Source organism: Astatotilapia calliptera, chromosome 2 (genome assembly GCF_964374335.1).
Source record: "Astatotilapia calliptera chromosome 2, fAstCal68.1, whole genome shotgun sequence".
Lineage (NCBI taxonomy): Eukaryota > Metazoa > Chordata > Actinopteri > Cichliformes > Cichlidae > Astatotilapia > Astatotilapia calliptera.
Window position 1 is genome coordinate 20,707,752 of NC_137423.1, and position 24,622 is coordinate 20,732,373.

General features: G+C 38.7%; 1 protein-coding gene across 4 annotated transcripts in view; it reads left to right on the plus strand.

Moving 5' to 3' along the window:
• il1rapl2 (interleukin 1 receptor accessory protein-like 2) overlaps positions 1 to 24,622 on the plus strand; it is a 486,207-nt gene that overhangs the window by 318,564 nt on the left and 143,021 nt on the right. For all 4 annotated transcript variants that reach the window (XM_026186343.2, XM_026186354.2, XM_026186326.2 and 1 more), the window contains exons 5-6: positions 8,161 to 8,347; positions 8,430 to 8,583. In XM_026186343.2, the coding sequence (XP_026042128.1) occupies positions 8,161 to 8,347; positions 8,430 to 8,583 (341 nt within the window). The remainder of the gene's footprint in view (positions 1 to 8,160; positions 8,348 to 8,429; positions 8,584 to 24,622) is intronic.

A 24,622-nucleotide genomic window follows, 5' to 3' on the forward strand; every position in this document is an offset into this window, starting at 1 on the left:
AGGTTGCTCTCCGATGCATCCATCAGAGTGTGAATGTGTGTATGAATGTTAGATAACAATAAAAACTTAGAAAAATAGCTTGTGTGATTGGGTGAATGAATGAGTTGTGTAAAGCACTTTGAGTGCTCAGAGTAGAAAAGCGCTATATAAGAACGAGTCCATTTACCATTCAAGCAGAAGAACTTTCACCTTACAGCAAGATGATTTGGGTTTGGACCTCCTGGTCAGTCTTCCTTATTCCTGTGTGACCACACGTTGGATAACCAGTTAAGAAAATGGATGAAGTTCTGATATGTTCACACACTGGTAGCATGACATTTGCTGGAAATTCTTAATAAAGAAATTTGTTTTAGTAATTTTAGGTGATTTGCTTTGTTTGCCACTGATCTGTGATGTGCAAACCTTTGCAAAGTTTATGTCAATGTTCAAACAGAATGCAGGCATATGTGTGGCTTCTTCGATCTGGGTAATTTGGAGCTGCCTTTGAACAGTTTGTCCTAGACTGGATATTTTGGCAATAACACTATTTTACCATTACCTGAAATAACGGATCATTCCTGGGAAGCTAGTGATGTAGTCTTTTCTTTGTAAAAGTATCATTACTGAGAATTTAATCAGATGAAACCGGAAAATCAAATAGCAGATGCTGATAATATCCCTTATGTTCTGTATGTATATTTAGGAAGAAAAAGTATTAAATTGATCTGAAGGATGTTTGATTTCCAGGTTCTTGGAATTCTTTTTGAAAGAATACAATTAATTGACACAAGAAATGACTATACCTGTTCACGAATATACGCTATTATTTTATCTTTTTTTGGTTCATCTCTCTATTTTTTTCTGCTTCATCTCCTTCTGCTTTAATTTGTAATTTCCTAGACATCTTGTAATTTCTTGAACAAAGGCCATGGACACATTTTAATTAGATGTGGATTATAATGAGGTTTTCCTGAACGTGTTGGATATTCATTTCATATAGTAGAGCATGTTCGTTCTCCTCTAATAATCCCAAATACAGTATATTCACGGTTGGTTATTACTTATTTGCCCTGCAGGTAAATGGCAATGGAAAAAAAAAACCTACCCCCTGAATATCTAATTATGATAACTTCATAATTCCAGCTGCAGTGACTTTTTTTTTCGTTGGTACAGCAAACCAAAAATGTGTACGACTCTAACTTGTATCACATTAAATAGACAAATGTCTTTAACTTCAGGGGCATTTTTACTAACAAAGCAATTTAAATGTATTCACATAGCGCCAGATATGAACACACACCCACACACGTACCAACAATTTGCATTTATAAGAGGCGCACAGCATGTGCTAAATGCTTCTGACACAGCGTTTGCATTGCGGTCTAATTGAATCATCATGTTTACAGTGCGATATGCATAATACATTCTTCTTTACATAGTTGTTGTTTTCACAGTTTAGTGCCAGGCTTCCAGTGTTCAGGTTGAAAGGGGAATGGGGGAGAGCTTTTGACAAAGCCCGATAGAAAAACAAAAAACAGGGAAATGTGGAAAGACAGCAAAGAGAGAGAGAGGACAGTTCTGCTTCAGTTCATCTCAATCCAATATGCATTACTGGCATGAATGTATAGAACCAAATCATCAAAGCTACAAGGTTAAAGCATGTTTTTAACATAAAATCAATTTGTGGGAAGTGTTTATAAAAGTATATATGTGAGGAAGAGCGTGTGTGTGTGTGTGTGTGTATATATATATATATATATATATATATATATATATATTAGGGGTGCAACGATATTCGTATCGATATTGAACCGTTCGATACAGTGCTTTCGGTTCGGTACGCATATGTATCGAACAATACAACATTTGTAATTTATTTTATCAATTTTCCTTCTGACGATGCTGTCTGTGTTGAGCGCTCAGTGAATCTGTGTTCGACTACTCCGCGTGTGTTAGCGCAGTTAGTGCAGTTAGCTCGTTAACGTGTTGGCCGTCTAGCCCCATGCACAGAGCGATCGGCGGTAGCTCGTTAACGGAGATTTGCCGTGTTGTGGCGTTAAGGTAATTTCAACGAGATTAACCTGAAAGCACTAGCGGGAACACAACGAATATGACTGCACATTTACGCCGACATCATCGTAGTGCAAAGACAAGTGGAAGCAGACAAAAAAAAGCAAGCATGCTACTAACTTTAGCCGAGTCATTTATACAGCTGTTAGCACATGATTCTCCTTATGCTGCTGAGAATATAGCCCAGAAGAAGCGGATAGTATAGCTTTTATTTTGGAAAGAGCCATTTCTCTGTAATAAACTCTCTTTTCCAAAGATGAGTGATTCCTCAATCAGATACAGGGCTTGCAATATCGCTAGCCCGACGTCCCGGAGCTAGCGATTTTTTCAGTCGGGCTACCAAAATCTATCTCTTCCCTGCCCGTCGGGCTATTGTAGGAAAAATATATGTCAATGCTTTTGCATTCTTTCGGAAATGTAGCTGGGTAATTATGTCATTGGCATCTGTGAGCCACTGTCAATATGTGACATATTGAAGTCGCGTTTGAATTTGCGCTTGTTTTTTTGCTTTCACTTTGCAATCGTGCGAACTGTGTATAGAGAGCGACAGCACTGATCTGTGAGTGATGATAATTTGTGCACCAATTCCTCTGACATCGTCTTATTAATCGTTAGCTTACTATGCAAACATGACAAGTGAAATCTCCCGCAGCAAGCTTAAACATGTGAGAGGTTGATCGTGCAGAGAATTGCTGAGCTTATGTGAGTGAGTGTGTAAAAGCATTTCAGTTCTGCTGAGCCAAATAAGACAGGTCAGGGTGAAGAAGTGACAGCCAAAGAAAAGCTTACCACAAAACGGAGAAGTTATGACAAATCAGACTATGAGGCAAAAAGAAAGTGCAGCTTTATGGTTTCATGGACAAAAGAATTTCTGTGGCTGCAATATGATGAGCTAAATAACCAGGGCTGCACATAAGTGGTCCGCAGGTGCGCATTCGCTGTCAAAATAAAAAACACGCACAAGGGTTAGGGTTAAATTTAAAAACTGTACTTTTGAGTTAAAATATATATTTATAATTTTAATAAATGACAAATTAAAAATGCATGAACATTTTTTTTTGTATCGAAAAAATATCGAACCGTGACACCAAAGTATCGAACCGAACCGAACCGTGAATTTTGTGTATCGTTGCACCCCTAATATATATATACATATAGATATTTAATTCAAGTATTTTGCCACACATTGATATTGCCCGTGGTAATAATGGATTGCATTTATATAGCGCTTTTCTAGGCACCCAAAGCGCTTTACAATTCCACTATTCATTCACACACTGGTGCAGACAAACCGCAGTTGTAGCCACAGCTGCCCTGGGGAAGACTGACAGAAGCGAGGCTGCCATCGGCCCCTCTGGCCAACACCAGTAGGCGGTAGGGTAAAGTGTCTTGCCCAAGGAGACAACGACCAGGACAGAGATAGCTTGGGAATCAAACCGGCAACCTTCCGGTTACAGATGAGCTTCCCAACCCCCTGAACCACGGTCGCCCTGGTAGTGCACATGAGCCGCAATCCTCGTTTGTTGTGCAATTATGTAAAATAAATGAGGATTGCGGCTTGTGCGCACTACCACAAGCTGGGACATAGCGACAGAGAGTTATCGATGATGCAAGAAGGCAGCAAACAGTGCCGTTTTGCTAGCAGCAGCTGGCAACACAGGTGTTTTTTGATGTCAGTGCTGTGACATTCCAGCTCCATATTCGCCCCGCTTTTCGGGATCTCTATGACATCATATTTAAATGTACTGAGTAACATTATGCATCGTGACTGAGAGTCATCAACATCAACGTTTGTGTTGATGACTCTAAGCCACAATGCACGGGGGTATTTTAAAGGGAACCTGTTATGCTCATTTCCAGCTCGGTATTTTGCTTCTTTGACTCTTGGCAGATTATCCTCTGTCGGAAGTTTTAACCCCACATCTCTAAAACTGTAATTTCTTCATTTTGGTTAGACCTTGCCTTTTTTCTGCAAAATACCTGGTACACAATGAACTCACTGACAGTAGCTTTACCTACTTACTGTAAACATTTAGGCTAAAAGTATTTAAAAAGCTGATGTAGCCTCTTTAGTCAACCTGCTTTGATACCACTTTAAACATAATAACAGCTAACGAGGGTTAATGTAATTATAAAGAATAGCTTAGCTACATTGTACAGTAAAAAAGCCCATTGCCTTTACTAAAAATGTCGTATTGATTAGGATGGAATAAGCACATTCTTGTTATTGGTCTAAAAAAAGACGTCTTACCTGTTGCAACTGTTGTCCTTTCTTCTTTAGGAAAAACAAACTAATTTAACTTAAATTAAAGAAGATTTTTTGGTGTACTTTAACCCTCTAATATCAGGAGATCATTAAATTATGAATGGCAGATAGAAAGTGCTTACATAGAAAAAGGGATTACCGGTAGGTGAAAGAGGCAAGTTGTCTCAAGGCCATCTGACAGAACACTTTAATCAGTTCAGCTGTCTAAACAGTTGGTCAACAGCTCACATTTTTCTCAAGCTGTACTCCTGTAAAGACAGTCTGAAACATGTGTTTACACTTCAAGTCTATTTCTGTCATTTATGGGCTCAAATACAGGTGACCTGGAGCTTGCCTTGCCGGAAACGCATTCGTTTTTAGGGACATATGGAGCTCTGGGATTACTGCTGCTCTCCTACTGACGTGCTCCTGTCTTGCACCTGTTGACACAGTGCTGGTGTGGAAATCATTTGGGCTGATACGGTCCATATCTTTCTTTCTATTTAGCTATTTGGTCTTTTTTTATTTATACATAAAGGGTGATTAAGTAGCTAATATGAACGTGAAAACAAATCCCAAAAAATAAGAAGGGTTAGTAAAAGACTGAATTATATCTGATTGAGAGAAAAAGACAGAGAGGGACAGAAAAGTCAGAGAAGCGTATAGGATAAGGTAACCGAATCACTGGAGGAGAAAACAAGATGCTGTAGGCTGGAGATAGATTGATGAGGAGTAGAAAAAACTGGGGGATGGATGGATAAAAAGCTTTCCAGGCCTCTAGTTCAATGCTCAGTGGTCTTGGTAAGGTCAATGACAAAAATCCAGGGTCCCCTGTAAGACAGACAGACACACACACACACACACACACACACACACCCATTGTCCCTTAACCTCTCATCTAAGTGGATCTAAACCACTTATCCCATCAATGCTCTGTGTGTGTGTGTGTGTGTGTGTGTGTGTGTGTGTTGGGCAGGGTATGTGCATGAGGGAGTAAGACTAAGAGATCAATGCGCTGTTTTGTGTTTGGAGGTGAACTTGGGAGAGCACACATAGCAAAGTCTGCCCACACACAACCACAAAACCACACACACACACCAACAATTACAATCACCTTGAGCAGATATTAAGACTTCAAATCGAAAACGATGTTGAAAGCGTGTTGCATCACGCACATGAAAGAAAACTTCAAAGTTCGCTTGTTTTGTTTCATTAGAAAAATTTGGCTCAAGGACACGCTGTCACACATGGCGTTATGACGGCAGCATGTAACTGTGAGCTGTAACCTCCGATGTCTCGCTAGCACAAATAACAACACACATTTTATCAACACAGTCCACAGAGCCTACCTGTCTTCGAGGTAATTGCTTCGGCTCTGTTTTTGCACATCTGCTGCGACAGGGAGCTGCATGCTAATTGCAGCAGGTGCAAAAAGGCAGGGCAGGGGTAAACCTTATTTAGTGGACGGGCTTCTGGACTGAGCTGAGAAACATTTTATGTGTCTAGAAACTACTGTACGAAGTGGGCTGAGGTTTATCCCTTTGGGGCAGCGCAGCAAGCTTTTGCAGTCCCTCTGGCTTCTATTACTTTTCACTTGTTTCTAATGTTATTCTCTTCTTCCCTTCCTCTTACTTTTGTGTCCCCCTGTATCTTACATCCTAGTCTAACGCTGGTCTTTATCTCTTTGTCTAACCTACTTCTATTTTGGTTAATTCCTGTTTTACTCTGACAGTTAGTTTTCTCATATCTTCTTTTTGTTTTAGTTCCCTTCCCTCCTTGTTATTGTTTGCTGTCCTTATTAGCTTCATCTGTGTTTTACTGCTTTCACCTCCACCCAACCAGGCCCCTGTGTAGTCTTGCGTTTCCCTTTGTCCTTGGCAGATTGTATATTTTCCTCCCACGTGCTTCAGTGTTTCTCATCTTAATCTTCAGTAATGTGGACCATCTGGATTTTAGTTTATCAGCTTTTTAATAAAGCTTGCACTATCTATGTCCACAAAGCCTGCTTCTAAAACTCCTTTACAGTTACTTTAGGCACTAGTAGACTGTCAATTTTAGTTGTACCAGCACAAGTTCTACTTTGAAGGTGAACGGAGATTACATCGAAGGCATTAACTTGCAAACTGTGGCAATCTGGTGACAACCAAAGCAACTGCAAGGAGGTTATTAGTGTAGTACTGTATAACTGTCTGTGACTATTCTTACACTGTTAACCTTTTGGAACGTCACAGAGTGCACACTCTTCTCTAGCAACCGGTGTTTATCAGGCTGACACAATTCACTCTCTAGATCAACATTAAAGGGCTTTAGTAGTTGATTTCACAGTAACTACTAGCTTCTAGCAACCTCCAGCGACTAATCACATCATACTTATAAAAATGACCAGTGCCAAATTGTCAGCAACTCGTCTCTGTGCCTGTGTCAGTATGACCTCACTTGTCCTTTAGGTGTTTTGTATTGAAACAAGTAACATGCTGCTTTTGGAAATGAAGGCATTCGAGGTTTTAAAACCCCAAACGAGTATCAGCAATGCTAAATGCTAATAGCTATTCTCTGTGCTCGCTTTATAAACAACATCTTTTGCGTGCTAACCAAAATGTTGCTTCTAGAGAGGCTGCTCCCTGATATTGTTGCCATAAAGATAAAAGTTAATATGTGCAGGAGTGCTCTGGATCCGATTAATATCTTTGTACAAACACCCCAAACAGTCAGTTTTGATTCAGTTTCCTAAATACACGCAGTGGTACATTTTTACATATTCATTGCCAGTTTTGTCCACTGTGCAGTGGTATTATGGGCTATTTGTTAATAATAATTTTTTAAAAAAGGATTTATGTAATTCAAACTCATTAGTCATGTAAAATGCCATGTCAGGAGAAGGAAATTCAACATAATCATCATATATCACAGGCTCTGGTCACTTATCGTACCTTATTGAAATATTAATGTGGAGAACAGCTACAGGTGTGAATATCGTGCTGCTTCAGGCCTCTGAACAATAATCCACTTGTGGGCTCTAAATGCAGCTCTGTCTCTGTGCTACTCATCAGTTGTTGTGTGAAGTGACTGACGTGACAGTTTTCTTTAAAAGCAAAGCTGTTGCAGTTCGCTTGTTTTGCTCCTTGGTTGACAGTAGAATGCCAGTAACCACAAAGACTGATACTTTATTTCTTAGTGACTCTATTTGTCATTCAGCACTAAACATTACTATTTACCCTTTGTTGTCAAGGATGGATCCTAACAGTTTAATCTCATAATTGGTGTATATAATTATGTCAAATTTTTCTAATTTCTTTCCTTTAAAATGTTTGATTTCAATCAAAGTGTATTTTATTTTTAGAGCACCAGTTCTCAAGTACAGTTATCTTTGCTCACTGCGATCTGCAAGAATGAAGCCAATGTACAGCAATGCTTTTTATGAAATCTTTTGTTTATGATGGCGTTTGTAAAACCTCTTATTTATTGCCAGTTCCTTGAATGGTGTCAGTGAAAAGCTGGGATGTCAATGGGCCTATAATTTCACCAGAAATAACCAGAACAGAGCCAAAGGGTCCACCCTGCATTTTCACCAGAAAATAGCTCTGTTTGACACAGATTATAAGACTTTGACAGTTTGAGTCTCGGTGTTGAACAAATGGTTGAATAACTCATGTCACTGTTGTAGCTAACTTTTGAATGGATAAACAAACCAGCTAAAAACAAACCCACTCAGATTGATTTCAGGGTGCTTGAATTGGCTTAGAAACAACTGCATAGATGGGTTATATTTGTGATGTCAAGTGGTTTCTTTTCTCAACAACTCCGAGAAAGATGTCAACATGCAGTGATACAGAATACTTTTTTATGTATATTTTTAATCTGTTTAGGAACTCCACATACTGCATGAAAGTGTCCATGTCGATGACCGTGGAAGAGAGCGACGAGGGAAAATGCTTCAGTAGCAAAATCCGCCATCTGGAGAAAGCTGAGATAACCCACAGCAAAATGATCCACTGTCCTGATATAGAAGACTATTTGGCTCCATATAAACAACCGCAGATGACCTGGTACAAGGTATGGCTTGAACACAGAGAAGTTTTTATGAGTCTTCTGTTTAAGGTTGCGACTGATCTATTCTGCCTATGTCTCCTGTTAGGAGTGTGAGCTGGTTGAATGGAGAAGCTCCATCATTGTTAATACCACACATATTTGGATACCTGAGATAGAGGAGGGAGACGGGGGAAATTACACCTGTGAATTGCAGTATGGATCCAGATTGGTGCGAAGGACAACGCAACTCAAAGTCACAGGTAGGACATAATGAATGGATGGAGATGGGATACAGTCCAAGAGACTGGTCACTAGTCCACTGGCAACGTTCGGTTGCTTTTGGTGTATTGCCAAGCAGTTGGCACTTGATTTCTAGAGGTTGCTGTTGTTGAGGATACTGCACTTAAAACTGTTATTCTGTTATTGCTTTGCTAACACATTGCTGTGGTTGCCTGTATTTTCCATAGAAGACCACGCACTAACTGCTGAGCAACGGGAAAACTGAAAAAGTGCAACACAAACTGGAAAAGGAGAATGTTCATAAAAATGGCGCCTTACTCTGAAACCAACATAGTTTAAAGGACACACCTTTTACTTTGAAGGCAAGGGTCTCCATTTCAGGTTTGCATTGCTCTTTTCATAGTTTCACTACAACTAGGGGCAATGGCAGCCATGGACCCCCAGAAAGTACTTGTCAATGGGTCAGGAAATAAACTGATTTGTAATTACAAGAGAGTCACTGACTGACCGCAGGTGTACTTGGCTAGGGCTTTAGCAACTGAAACACTGCCAACAACCTCCAGCATCCACTCACAACATTCACTCATTTTTCCCTTGTGACCAGTGGCTGTCTGGCAATCACCAGTTAGCCTCTAGGCTTTAGGGTTAGGCCTCTAGATCTAAAGGCCTGGGCATATAGAGTTAAGAATATGCATCAAATTCTGTCAAGAAGACTTCTGCCTGGAAGGACTGCAATGAGAGAATGGACAAGAACCAAGAATGCAGCTACTGGGTATCACAATCATTTTCCAACCTCTAACAAGTATACAGCCGATTTGTTAAGTGTATCATCCTGAATATGTTCTCCTGACTGAATTTGGTCCGTTTACAGCATCCTGCCATTGATTGCATTTGTCCCTAACCATCAGGAACCCTCACGTTGACTTTTATCGAGTAAAAAGATGAGGGTTCATCCTCCAGCTTCAATGTGTTTATGTAGTGCTGACATAGCTGTGTCGCTAGTGATCACGTAGCACATCATTATATACCAGCTAGCCCAACTTCAGTAACCCTACAAATGTTGGAAGTGATAGCAGAGCTGTACGTTTGAATTCCATTCAGAAATCTCTCAGTCAGAACATGCTATATTATGTTTAGGTGGAAACTAGCGAGCTAACTTCCTGCTAACGTCTAACTCCGTTAAATTTAATAAATTCTGTTTTCATGGATGCCTGGATGTTAAACTTAATTGTTACTAGAACTGAGCGTGGTAGAGCATCACACATTAAATGAGCAACAGTGGTGAGAAATAATCAAAAGCAATATGGACTATTGAATTTGGTTGTAGAGAATATAACGGATGGGACGGGCAGGGATATATATCACTAAAGCTTTGCCAGCTACTGCTTTGCAGTGCCAGCATGTGACTGGAAAGGCACCGTGTGCCAGTTGGGTCAGGAATACATAGTATTTGGTATTCTGCTGGACATATTTTCTATTGCATTTTTTTTTTAAGAATTGTAGAATTGATGAATTACTGTTCCATGGATTAGAGGTCAGCTGACTACCATCAGAGAAAGCAAGTGGACTTAAAATATGGTCAGAATATGTACTCTGCTTCCTTTTAATATACAATGGATCCCTCAGTGACTCCAGAGCATCCATTACTTTGACAGATCCCTCGACTCAGCAATACATCATTCATCATTACTACAGCACTTTTAAAGTTTCTTTGAATGCACATTTCAGATCTACGCTAAAACAACGGGGTACATTCCTGGTATCATTTTGTATATTTGCATTAAACTTTGAATATTTAAAGCTTCAGTGGCTTTTGACTTAACTTTCACTCAGAAGAAACATCTGCTCCGTGCTGTTATGTCTTTAAGCTTACTTCCATCTGCGCTTTTGTTATGTGTGTGTGTGTGTGTGTGTGTGTGTGTGTGTGTGTGTGTGTGTGTGTGTGTGTGTGTGTGTGTGTGTGTGTGTGTGTGTGTGTGTGTGTGTGTGTGTGAGCGAGTGTTTTGGGAGGAGGGTTGCAGTCCTGCTTGTGTTTTGCTGTTGTGTCATGTACCATGTGCAGTCGGTCTTTATGAGCGACACACTGTGCTACTTTTGTCCTAGCACACATTCTTAAACGTGCGCCTTGATTTGCTTCGTACATTGTGATATTATTTGCATTCTGACACTCGTATACACACGAAGGAAACAGTCTAGAACACTTACTGCTCCATTTTACTCATATTTTGAATCCCAGAACCAAATTCAGTGTCCTTCTCAACTCGCACTTCTTGCTATAGTTCAGATGCACAGCTTCCTCTTGCAGTGTAGGGCTGAACAGGCAGTACTACATTTCTTGTGTTTGGTGTTGTTGAACGGGTTAGTTTCTATTGCACCCCCTTGTTGAATTGTCACATTGGACCATATCTTAGGTTGTGACAAACAGAGTTTAAAGGTGAAATCAGATACGAGCCTTTTACTCCAGCTTGAAGAAAAAGAGTCATATCTGTGTTGCAAGACCTCAACATATGTTAAACAAAGGAAGTTAAAAATTCATATTTTTGATGTGTTGTCTGAAACCCAAATAAAACATACAAGAAGAAGGATGTTAAAAATGATGCTAGTGAGTATTTTATCACTGTATTAAACTTACAGAGCCATGGCTAAAGATTTCTTTCAAAACTATCTATACTTTCCCAAAACATTATGATGCTTTTTTTTAATTAGCTCACAGTAAATGAAGTTTGGTGCACATTGGTAAGATATTTCGCGTTCCCCGATACACATTAGAGTAGTCATCAAAGGAATCTGACTTTCTTTGTATACTGGCTGTTTTCACTGTCATTTTCAGTCCAGTTCCTGCACTTGATATTTGTTTGCTAAGCCTTTTAACACTATCCTATGAATAATTCAAGCATAAAAAGGTAACTTAAGGGATGAACCAATGTTTTGTCTACACATAACATACAACCAATCACTCTGTCAGAGAACCAATTTTAGGTTGTACATTTAGATAATTTGTTATTAGCATCCTGTTAGAAAAATAATTCTTCAGTTGAAACTTTGAAAATTTCCAAAGATAACACAGTCTGACATAAAATATTATGTTTTGGATCAACAAGATGATTACCAAAGAGCTATTAGCTAGAAACATGTCTTTATGATGTGCAGTGTGTAATTACAAAATTAATGAAACTGGACAAAAGAGAAACTGTCTACAGTTCACGAACAACATCTGATGGTCATGTCCTTTAGAAATAAGAATGAATCCAGCAAAGACCCGACACAGGACCTGAGAGATTCATCTGGCACTTCAGTTGATCCATCTAATGTTCACAAAATTGGTCATAACTTAAAATATTGATAAAACTGAAAAACTCTTGTTGGCTTATATAATGTATTTAACTATATTTTTACATGTTTCAGTAAATCTCTGCATCTATTTGCAAATTTTTCTAGCAAAGCATAAAAATAAATGAGGGTTGGCCAAAGGCGTTCTCGTATATCCTGGTTACACAGTGTAGACAGAAAGGTAAAACAGCTTTGATTATTTCCCCCAGATTCTGATCGAGCAGACGTGAGACAGCCTCGTGTGAGAGTGGTCTGACTGTGGCCATAATCAGGGATGGCCTGTATAAGATATACTACTATATTGTTGTGGTAAAAGCAGGCTCACTCATGCAGAAAGAGCATTCAGGAGACATCTTGCGTAGAAGCATTTATTGCAGCATGCTCAGCCGAGGAGAACAGAATGCAGTATTATGGGTTGATGTAAAGGACCTGTCCACTGTGGGAGCTATCCTGATAAAAGCGCGCATGTACTTTCATTTTTATTTATTCACTTCTTGACACAGACAGTGCCCACTGATAAACTGAAAAAAATCACATATAATAAAAATGAGTTAGTAGTCCTATAACCTCGACTTCATTGTCCCTGGCCAGTTCTTCAAACTGCAACCTGAAATTGGAATAAATTTGGGTGCATTGCTCATTCCTCTCTGCCTTTGTCACTCTCACAGAAGCAGCTATGTGGCAGAGAAGACATGCTAACGCCAGGTTTTTTTTCCTAACAGGCTCTTTGGTGTCTCCAGACAGATGCTGAGTCATTACACCGTTCCTCTATAACCCTGCCTGAGAGATCATTTCTCCACATATACCATAAGACAGCTCAGGTTTTCTCTATGGATGAAAGTAAATACAAAGCTTACTGTGAAGTTTTCAAATATTTCAAGGAAACGTAAAGTAAGTTCTGAAAAAGAAACCTATTGCTAACACAACACAGTTTATGAAGAATATCAGAGAATTCCAGCTTGACTGAAGTTAGAATGAACGACGTGTAAAGGAAAATTGAGACCTACCACTGTTGCAAGGGATTTTTTTTTAAATATAAATGGTGAGATTTAGTTAATTAGCTAATATATAAACAATCAAATAACAGTGAGTCCACAGGAGCAAAACAAAAAAAATTACCAGAACGTTTGCTGTAAGTAACATCATGTAGTTTCACTGCTCTGGGACAATAAAGGTCAAAATGGGCTTTATGTGGCCCACGATGTAAAAAGAGTTGGACATTCCTGGTTTACACATTTATACAACAGACTTTGTTTTCTCCTCTGCAACAGGCTCGGTTTCCTCACTTTAAATATGTTGTTTTGTGTCACTAATTTAACACAGTTTCCTAAAAGAGGATGAGGCTACAGCTCGTGTAAAAATATGCAAAACATGTCATTTCATTATTCTGAAAGCACATAGTGAGGTACATTATTATTATTTAATAACTGTGACATTTCTCATAAGAGATATGACAGGTCCTGCTGGAAGAATTGTTCATAAAGAATTTTTCTTTATTACGTTTCATGCCAGCTAAGGCTGCATGCTGTTTAGATTTTACCAGCTGTTTGGTTTTATTTTTGCCTGCATCAGATAAGTTACCTAAATGAGCAGGGAGGCAGACTAACGTATGGGGATAGACAAACTCAGTGATGCAATGTGAGCATGAAGCTTTGTGGGTTTATATATGTGTCAGCTGCATGCTGCACATGCCAACTGCTATCAGGCCAATTTATCTTGCCCCATTTAGGAGGTTAGAGTAATTCTTTGACACTTATTTCATTTTATTCATCTGCTTATATCTATGACTATTTCTCACTGCCTCCAGGGCTTAGGGACACATTTCTGGCCTTTCCAAGCCGATGCCCATGACCTACTGCAAGTTTGTGCACTTAAATTCATACTGTATCTTGTATTATGTAATGGAAAATTCAACATTTGAGAAGGATGCTTCAAAAACACTGTAATGATCTGGTTTTCGAGGATTCTTGGAAATCAGCATCTGCAGTGGACACTTACATTAATGTTCAGACGTGTGCTGATGTGTGCCCGGGCCTCATCTAAACGTCTCTGTCCTTGATCCTGTAGGTGGGTCTGTGTCTCTTGGCAACAGGCTTTCTCATCATCCTTTTCACATGAAATTGAGATTAAAGTAAAGAGTCGGGCAGAGCCGGCAGATCGACTTTTCCCTTCGATGTTGAATCCAGGTATTGGAAAAAAATGCAATAAGAAGAAACATTTTAAATGTCACACTCTCAACAACTCGTTTAAAGCGCCTTTCTGTTACAGCTCTCGTTTAAATATTTAAATAGTGTGATTAATTGCTGTCTCTAAGAAAAGTGTACACTTTATAAAGGAAGAGAATGCCTTGTGTTAAAGACGCAATTCTCTTATTGGAAACTGGAATATTTTTCCAGACTGTAACATTTGGGATTACTTTGCATTATAGCCGTTACCAACTACTTGCTTGTCAATCCAGTTTCCTAGAAATGACGTTTGTAAACATTCATATTGTTTTCCCAGTTTATCTACCCCAACTCATCGCCCCCAACCAGTCACAGCCGATGGTTGCCCCTCCCCTAAACCTGGTTCGGTCAGAGGTTTCTTCCCGTTAAAAATTAGTGTTTTGTTCCCACTGTTTCCAAGTGCTTGCTCAAAGTTGTTGGGTTTTACTCTGTCTGTATTATTGTAGGGTCGACCTTGCAATATACAGATTATAAATAAAACTGAAATGAATTGAATTAAATTGAAATAACAGGGGACAGTGTTATTGCTGGATGGAAGATCTTCGAAATAATGCTTTTTGCATGGAGATGTTTAGAAGAGTAGGTCGGTTTTCTTCAAATCAACTCAACTAATGTTTATATTTCAGTTTATTATACAAGTGCATATTTGGATGTTAAGAAGTGAATGGAAAATTGTGGGTGAGGAGGCAGAAAGAAACTGTCCATGAACAGAAAGTGCAGCATGGTGTACAGACATAAAGCCCTTTGAGGAACTCTAGGTTTTGTGACAGTGGGCTATATAAATAAGACTTTTCTTACATAAGCAGGGCCCAATTATGAAGAAATACTGTCTGTGAGCATGAGAAATATATCAGAATATACTGCTGCTCTGACATGAGCGGCGCCTGCAGTTGAGGAGAAAAAAAATCCAAATGCAAACATTGCCTCTCTGTGCCTGTGACACCCTTTCAGAGGGAGATTCTTCATCTTAAGAGTTTCACTTCTTCTTTAAGTGCAGGATAATAATCATAATTGTTGGAAGAAGAACAGGTATGCTATAGCAGAGCATATTTTGTGTACAACTAAATGTGACAAAAAGCTGTTAATATGGTCTATCCAAGCAGCTGAACGGCAAAGTTTGCACAGTTGGTGTAAATACATTACTTAATATGCATTTTCTGCAGATGTATTGTGGCTTATACAAAGCATATTCTTACCCTGCCTAAATACAACAGGCATCACAGGCAGTTAGCTGAATAGCATTACTAATGATGGCATGCATGTGCTATCTGCTGCATATACTGAAGCTGTGTGCTGTATGTCAGTAGCCTCTGGTTACACTTTGGGGCTGAGGATGAAGGTTTGTTTTTAGTTCCTTTAGTTCTGTGTTCCTAAAGTATTGTGCATGTGTGTGTATGTGTGTGTCTGTCTACATATCACAGAGTCCAGAGTCATATAGCATTACAATTGTTGTCTAAGGACCCTGCATACACACAAATGCTTAAGGAAATATGTACCCACAGAGAAACAGATGAAGCAAATCCACGGTCCGCTGGGTAGAACAAATCTGACCTGGTCACATCAGAGATAATTCAGGGTCAATGGAGCATTCAGAGAGAGGAGAGATAAATAACAAGGAGAAAGTGAATTACAAGAAGAGGGAAAGAGCAACAAAAAATAATAACAGTAATGACCTGTCTGATCAATGCAGTCATTGCAGCAAATTGTAACAAGAAAATAGACTCAATCGCTTGAAATTAGCATCTTTGATGTAAAACCACAGGATAAATGTGTAATAGAGCACACTGTGATGTCTAAAATAAAAACATTTATTAATAAAGATGTAAAATGCAGCCAAAACTATACTTTCGTTATAAAGACATGATGGATTTTATATAAGTAGAGTGACAGCTTGGCCATGCTGTGCCCTCTGTTCTGTTGGGATTTTTTTCGTTATTTCGAGCATTTAAGTATTCTGATGTTGGCGTTTAGTTCAAAGCACAACTACGCACAATCTAGAGCACCATCTGACATAAAGCTGTTTACAACTCAATCGCTCTACATGATCATCCAAAGGATTTTTTGTTAGTTGCTGAAATGACAAAGTGAGTGATTCTTGGAGGAAGTGAAACACATTTTTGAAAGGATGTTTCTGCAGGCAGACAGAGGCAAAGCTATAGCAGGCTGAACTCTCTAATTTGTTTTTGTATCTGTCGAGTCCCACGGTGAAGAGCTCCAACAGCCCTGAGCTGCCTTCAAGGGCAATCTGCTAGCTAGCACAGCATAGCTCTGTGTGTGTGTGTGTGTGCGTGCGTGCGTGCGTGCGTGCGTGCGTGCGTGCGTGTGTGCGTGCGCGTGTGTGTGTGTGTTCTGGCCTGTGAGTAAGCACAAACAAAGAAAAGTAGTATATCTGATGCAGCCTGTGCTCTATTTTCATGTGTGTGATACGGAGAGAAAATCAATAAATGTGGACACCTGCTCTGAAATTGGCAATAAAAGCAAATCAAGGGAAACATTATCAGATATGTGACAGATCACAACTATTTCCCATCACAAAATTACCAGCGCTGTGTTTCTTTAATGTTTACACATTGCTGATTTGAAATGAACACTGCCATTACAGAGATTATAGGATTTTGCTGACAGCTCCACAATCACATTAGTATTACATGATGTCAAAATAAAGAAAGAAGTGAAGACATATTAATATTGCTGTGGTGTACAGTGTAAGGTCAAAAACCAAACAAAAACAAAAATCACCATCTATCTATTTTTTTACCTCTTATGTGGGGTCGGGTAACTTTGGCAGCTGCCCACGCAGAGATAAGAAACCAGCCTGCCCACTGTGTCTCACCGAGGGTGTCTCCTTTTTGGAACAGAGTCCAGAAAATGAAACTAAGAAAGTCTTCCAAAGAAATGACTCTCGTCGTTCCAGAGCTCACTGAGGCAAGCCCGACTATATCTAGTTGGTATCTCTACACCTCACAAATCAACACCCCCTGCAGGTGGTGAGCCCACAGGAGTGAGGGCCTATGACTCCTCTTTGGTCTGTGCCCAGCTGGGCCCAACGGGCTAAGGCCCAGGCACCAGGCCTCCCATGAGCGCCCTCCTCAGGGCCCTGATAACCCTTTTCTGGACAGGGTAAACTGGCCTGTTGATCTTTCCTCGTTCATTGGCGTCATAAAAGAAAACCTCAGACTCTAATATTTTGTTTGAGTTTAGTGTTGATGACGTAGCATCGCTTTATGTCACAACACTTACTTTGATCCCGTGTTGTCGGGCTGGTTCCTATCCCAGCTGCCACAGGACGAGAGGTGGGGTACACTGTGGTCAGCCTATCACAGTGTTTCTTATTATTTGATTGTGCTGGCCGTAGCATTTCTGTAACCCATCTTTTCTTTTTGTTTCATGCTCTGAGCTAATCTGTTAACATTTGCTCAAATAAACAACTTCTACATTTTTAAGCCGCCCTCTCACTGTTTTCGGCTTTTCCTCACGCTCTTCCCATGCATAGCCATTTTTCAAGAAAAAAACTCATCCATATTTCAGAGGCAAAGTAAAATGTGTGTTAGCAAAGTACACAGCATTCAGGCTAAATTTAACTGCAGAGGATTTCTCCATTGAGGTGTGTGTGTGAGAGCAGGATAGAAGCAGCGAGAGAAACAAAGAGTCAGAGACAGAGAGGTAATTTATTGTGGCGCAAAAATATTTGGAACCTCACTGGAATAATGTCAAGACTAACGCAAAATTATTTCCCCTGCATCCCAGTTTTTCTCTTCCACACACACTCACAGAGACAGAGATGCTTTTAAAAGTTTCTCTTCTGTTAAACCCACTCTGTGCACATCTATTACTCTTACACATATAACACACATGTACTGTGTGAACGTTTTGTTCATGCATGCACGTCTGTTTTCCTTTGTGTGACGAACAGGCTCGTGACCTATTTAGATACTCACCTTCTAATTCATTGTGAAATTGACTGTGTTCTCCAAAGACAGAAGGCGAAATTGTTAAAAAAGATAGATGAAGCCAATTTGAGCCTCCATCTTCTGTTCACTGTAACCAGTTCACAGTATTTAGGCTCAGGGCACAGTTGTATTTGTCAAAATGTTGTTACATCAAGGTGCCTTTGGCTTTCCTCTCCAGCCAGTGATGTGGATGACTGAGCCTTGCTTACTGTAAATGAAACTACTCTCCACAATAAAAAAAAATGACTCTGTGGAATTTGAGAGATCATTTTATAAAAACAATTTATTTAACATACCTTTGATTTAATTCCAAGTCTTGTTTTAGAAACATATCATGATGAGCGGTAATTTCAGCAGTTGCACAGCTTGAGGAAATCAGAACACTAATATCTAACTAGGAGATATCAGACATGTGGATACTAGAAAAACTATTTGTTTTAGTGTAATTAACAAGTTGAAAACAGAGCTATTGAATGTTTTCCACAGGAAACGTCATCGTGATTATTGGAAAATGGTAATAGGGCTGTGTGAAAATTCACACTGAAGGTGCGAAGGCGGTTAAAGTTGAGTTTTAGAGAAAACAAATTCTGAAATGCTGTACACTGTAATGAAGTTTGATGGGTACAGACGAGTAATTTTTAAAAATCAAACATGTGGAATGAGTCAGCTACAAAACGTAACCACTGCCTCTTAATGAAGGGTTCAGTTTTTAATGAAGTGGTCTTTGCATCCAGCAAATAATTGAAGGTCGCTCAGCAAAAATACGCACATATAACACTTCTGGTTTTTGTGATGTGTGTGCTGACTGGAAACGCTGTATGTTGGTACGTAATTGTCCTTTTCTGTGTTTAATTGTTGTTCAACCATCTAAACTGCACAGTGGTGGGAAGGTTTCGTCTGTGGTGACAATTAGAGAGTGTTGGACTAAAGATGATGGTGCATGCATCAGACCAAGTTAGTTCATAAGAACAGAGCTCCTGCACACCATCTCACTTTAATATCTGGAACATGCAGCTACAGCCTGCTCCCTATTGACTTGTGTGTCTGTCCCTCTGTGCCTTCTGCTTTACTGGGATAAATGACTTCTGTCCAAATATTGGCCATTTTAAGGCATATGCTAGACTGAATTATTTTTCTTTGGAAGACTTTCTTAGTTTGAAAAAAGTAAACAAGATTTTTGCCCTGTGTTACATCAAATTCATGTTTTTATAAAAAGCAGAGCGGTGGTTATGCTTGAATGTATCTGTTTTTCTTCACAGTAGGTTTATATTACCTAGACAATTGCTTTATTATAAAACATAATCATTCAGTTGTGGGTTTTGCATCTGCTGCCAGGGTTACAGCCCACATCTTCAGTACATGCAGAGCAGCTGTGGGTTTTTTACACAAACTGCATAAAATATGATTTACTCTCGTTCACTCTTTAAAAATATTATTATAACTGAAAAATCCTTGTTGAAAAGACACACACATAGTGTCATATTTGTGTAGTAATTAATGTCAATGTGTTTAAAAACTGTCTTCAAACTACCTACAATATTAATTCCATAATGATGCTAATTTATGCTAGCAATACCAAAATCACAGAGTGCTTTTATTACATAAAAACAGCTTAATGATAAAATTGTAAACAAAATTCCAGCAGGCTTCAACAAACTTGTTTTTTTAATACTGTTGTTCAAGACCGTATTAAAAATATTTTTATGTCTATTTTCTTTTAAAAAATAAAACCAAGTAGATAATTATTTACATCTCAGGCTCCAGTGGTGTGGCGACTGACGCATGTGCTTGGTAAGTTAAAAGACACAAATCCCAAACAAACATCGGTGGACTACCTGCTGTAGTGCCCCCTTGTGCCAAGGAAGCAGCCAAAAATAAAACCAACTGATATTTGGTTGGGGTTTTTTTTGTTACTTTTATGGTCTTTTTTAGGTTAGTCTTTTGAGGTTGGTGTTACCCTATTAACTATCAAAATACCAACTGTCATAGTTGATGTTTACTTTATGTTGAATAATAGTTTTTCACATCAAATGGTATCACTTTAATCATTAAGATCTGTTAGCTTAGCTACACAGATGGGGTTTTATGACAGAACAGTTTTCATGCAACAACATAAACGCAGTGTTTAGAGAAGAAAAGCCAGAGGATTCCTTCAGTCAGTAGAATTAATTAAAGAGGAATAACAGATTGTCAGTTTCCTCCAAATCCATCTGAAAGATGTTGACTGATGACTGAAATACTGCACCATAAGCTAGCCAGCTAACCTGCTTATTTGTAGCTGGAACTTTCCTGTGATAGGTGCATACTGCAAACATCCCAAAGAGACAAGTGAGTAGGTGTGTCTGTATACTCTTGATCTATTTTTTGATCACGTTTCAGTTTATATCACTAGGTATAATATTTCTCTTGCACTCTCCTTGCCCTGCTAACAGTAAGAAGTCAACCTGATAATGTTGTTTAGTTAGTTATTAGTTTATTAGTTAATTTCAGCCGAAAAAACTTACTTTGACTTGTGATTTCTATTTTTGTAGTGATTTAATTCAGATGTTATACTTAAATGTATCTTTTGGAGACATTTTTTTATACCCTGCTTTTGGTGTGTACATAATAATGCATGTGTGTGCATTTGGCTCTAGTGATTTAATATCCTTTGTTTTTTTCCACTTGAAACAAGATTCAACATGATTCAACCACTGGTCTGGAAAATAAGGGAGTGAGGAGCTCTATCATGTATACACATATAGTTGCACGTACAAGATTAATTTGTCCACTGTTGCTGAAGGAAGGCAAAAACACATGTTCTTTACCTACACACACAGTTCCTTGGAAAAAGGACACAAAACACCGTGGATGTTAACTTTGTCTCCGAGTACTGCTTTTCCCTCTCTCACAAACACACATAAGAAAACCCAGTGGTCAAGTTAATTGCATTAGACCACCTTAAGATGCAGACCCTTCTGTGTCTCACACATCGATACCTCTGACAGAGGAAAACAACAAAACAACAAAAAGGACAAAACAGGGAAAAAAGCACATGAAAAATGCAAAAAAAAGAAGATAAAAAAAAACCTATTTGAAGAGGGAACAAGTGAAACAATTATGCTAATTGGTTTACACCAGGTTACCCACTCCAGGACATCTGTAGCAAACTTTGTTTGGCCTCTGTTGGTTTGACAAATATTATCTGTTGCATTATTATCTGTGAGCTTTGGAAAACGACATCTCATCTGTTTTCTCTCTCAGAAAAGCAATCTGCGCTAAAATAAAATCTGTGATTATTAACATTTGTTTACCAAGCAGAGAGCTCTCTGAAACTACTTTTAAAAACAAGTCTTATATCAAGTAGGCTCAACGTATTACAACTGAGGTAGATCCTGTTCTGTGAGATTTTGCTCTGTGATTCTGCGATGAACATGTCTGCGTAAACATGTTTTGTTTTCTGTATAGCATTAGCATAAGAGTGCAAATGAAATATTTTAAGACTCACTTCAGTTTTATTTATACAGAATCATAAATCACAACAACAGTCGCGTCAAGGCGCTTTATATTGTAAGGCAGACCCTACAATAAGACAAAAACCCAACAGCCATATGACCCTCTATGAGCAAGAACTTTGGCGAGTCAAGTCGGTGCTCCTGTTAATTTTGCTGACCAATAAACTTCATCATAGTTTTCATCAGTGACCAGGACAAAGTTATGAGCCAAGATTAGCTAACTTTGTTAGCAAGATTCAGCCATAAAGGAGGTGAAGTTCAACAAAGTGGTAACCTCCAGGACTGCTAAAAACACAGCTTGCAGCAAGTGTGTGATCTGCTTTATGGGATAAAATTATAGACTTTTATGAGTTTGTCACTTAGCAATAATGAGCTTAACTAAGCTAGCTAGCAGTAGCTGACAACTTAGCTTATCTTCCATCCACATGTCGATACTACTTTCAAAAAAACAAACTTAGTAGCTAAACGTTAATGATTTGAATCTGGCGTCTGAATCCAGGTTAACACATGGTGGCCAGCTTTTACACTGAAGAGGGTCTAACTATTTATATGAGCTAACCATAAACTTAAATAAATAAATGAGCACATTTCCTTGAATTTTATGTTAATAAATATGTTAATATGTTAATATTTAAATATTAACATATTGAAAGATCGCCCTGTAAATGCATGAGCACACAGTACATCAGAGAAAAGTGAACACAGTGAAAAGTGGAGAGGACATTTAGGAATATGTCTTCAAAGTGAGTTGGTCAAAAAATGATGTCTGAAACTGTCTGCTGACTTTACAGTACCGCTCCTCTGTGATAGCAGCCGGTGTACACTGACCTCAGATAGGAGGAAGAAATGAGGAGCATATGGGCCTTCTATGCTGCACATCTTTGACACACATACCAGAAAAAAGGACAGGTCTAATGGAGAGCATTTATTATTTGCAGTCCATTCGTTTAGATGCTTCAGGTCACTTACTTCTCTGCTTTATTTAAAACAGAGATAATGTTAATGAAATTATATCAGTTTGTGTGTGTGTGTGTGTGTGTGTGTGTGTGTGTGTGTGTGTGTGTGTGTGTGTGTGTGTGTGTTTGTTTCTTGCAAAAAATAGTAGGAAACATTATTTTTATAATAAGTCATTTCCTATCACATCTCTGGCCTTGTTTGAGCAGAAGAGTGATGCTACTGTCTCCATATACAGTAACAGTATCACATAACATATTTTCATTACTAAGTGATGGTTTGTAGTACTTTTTAAGAGCCCACCAGTGGGTTATAGTCACAGCATAAGCGCACAAGCCAGTCACCCACCTTCACACCATAGTTCTTACCAAGGTTATTATAGTTAACGAAAACTAACGAAATAACGAAAACTAGAAGTGAAAAAACATTTCGTTAACGTAAATAAAAATAAAAACAGAAAAAGGAAAACTAACTAAAACTGTAATGAGTGTTCACAAAACTAACTAAAATTAACTGAATTTATAAGAAAAATGTGTTTAGTTTTCGTAGATGTGTGCGTGTCATACAATAGTCAAGGGTGAAAATGAAGTTTAGTTTCCAGAGTTTTTTCTTGCTGTGTCTCATTATGCCAGCAGGTGGCAGTACGTTAGCCGAATCGTCTGTGTTGCTGCTCCGTCCACGAGCAGAATCATGTCAGGAAAAGTCAGGAGAAAGCGCCAGAGTCCAGTTTGGGATTACTTTGAATATGACTGTGTTTTGGATAAAGCAAGTGTCTTGTAGTGGAAAGAGACAAATTATGAGGGACATTTCTAAAGGGAAAAAAATCCCACAAACCTTAAAGTGCACTTGAAAAGCTCATACAAGAAGGCTAACCTAGCTTACCTTGAGAAGGTAAGGGAGCACACTCAACCCTCATCCCCAGAAACAGAAGCTAACCCCAGGCAAGGCAGCGTGATGCATCCCGAGACAACAGGACGGGGATATCTACATAACTGTGTGAGTCAATTGCCTTCAAAAAGTTTATCAATTCACTTGAACCAAAATTACGAACACCCGGTGCTGCAAGAGTTAATAGTCTCATTGGGGCCAAGATATACGTTTTATCGTTGCCTGGTATCAATGGTTGTTCATCTGCCTTTATTTATTTATTTATTTATTTATTTATTTAAAGAACCCATAGGTGGGAATGTGAGTTGTCTGTCTCTGCGTGTTAGCCCTGCGACAGACAGGCGACCTGTGCAGGGTGCAGGGTATGGTAGCTGGAATAGCAACATACCCAAGGATAAGCAGAAGAGCATAACTGATATGATGAAACTGGGATTTTGTTACACTTAATTATTGCAAACACAACTAAAACTATAACTGAAACTAATCAAAACTAAACTGAAACTAAGGATTTTCAAAAAAATAAAAACTAAACTAGCAAACAATTGGTAAAAACTAATTAAAACTGATATAAAATTGAAAATCTGAAGTCAAAACTAAATTAAAATAAAAACTAATGAAAATTGCAAAACTATTAAAACCCTGGTTCTTACTAAGAATGTAGTGACTATTGTCAGAATCATTAAGTGCATTCATAAACTAAATAGCCTAATATTAAATCCATAAAGTCTTCCAAAACATTCATTCCATGTTTTCTCTTTAAATTCATTACCCAAAACCCAGAAACAATTATTGATAAAAAGTGGAAATGCAGGGAGACTGAAGTGCTTCTTTTCAGAGCTTCTAACTCACAGCAGTTTATTGTTTCTCTTTTTATCCGACATTCACGTCGTTTTATTTAATCAGTTAGTTGTCCTTTTTTTGTTCTTTCAGTTCCTTCCCATCTTTTTTCTGCACGTTGAAACATTTCCCCTGCTTTTCCAACCTCATGGCAAAAATTAATCTCTTAGTTCTCTCTCCTGTGGCTCATTTTGTGGCCTGTTTCTTTACTATCGTACTACTTACTTATGGCTTCTTCTGTATCTTCATCACTGCTTCTATTCTCTTTCCACCAGCTCTTTCCTGTCCTTCATTTCTTTTTACTCTTACATTCAATGCATTCAGAAACAGGGATAGTATTTAATAAGGCTTAACACTAGGGATGCACCGATACCGATACTG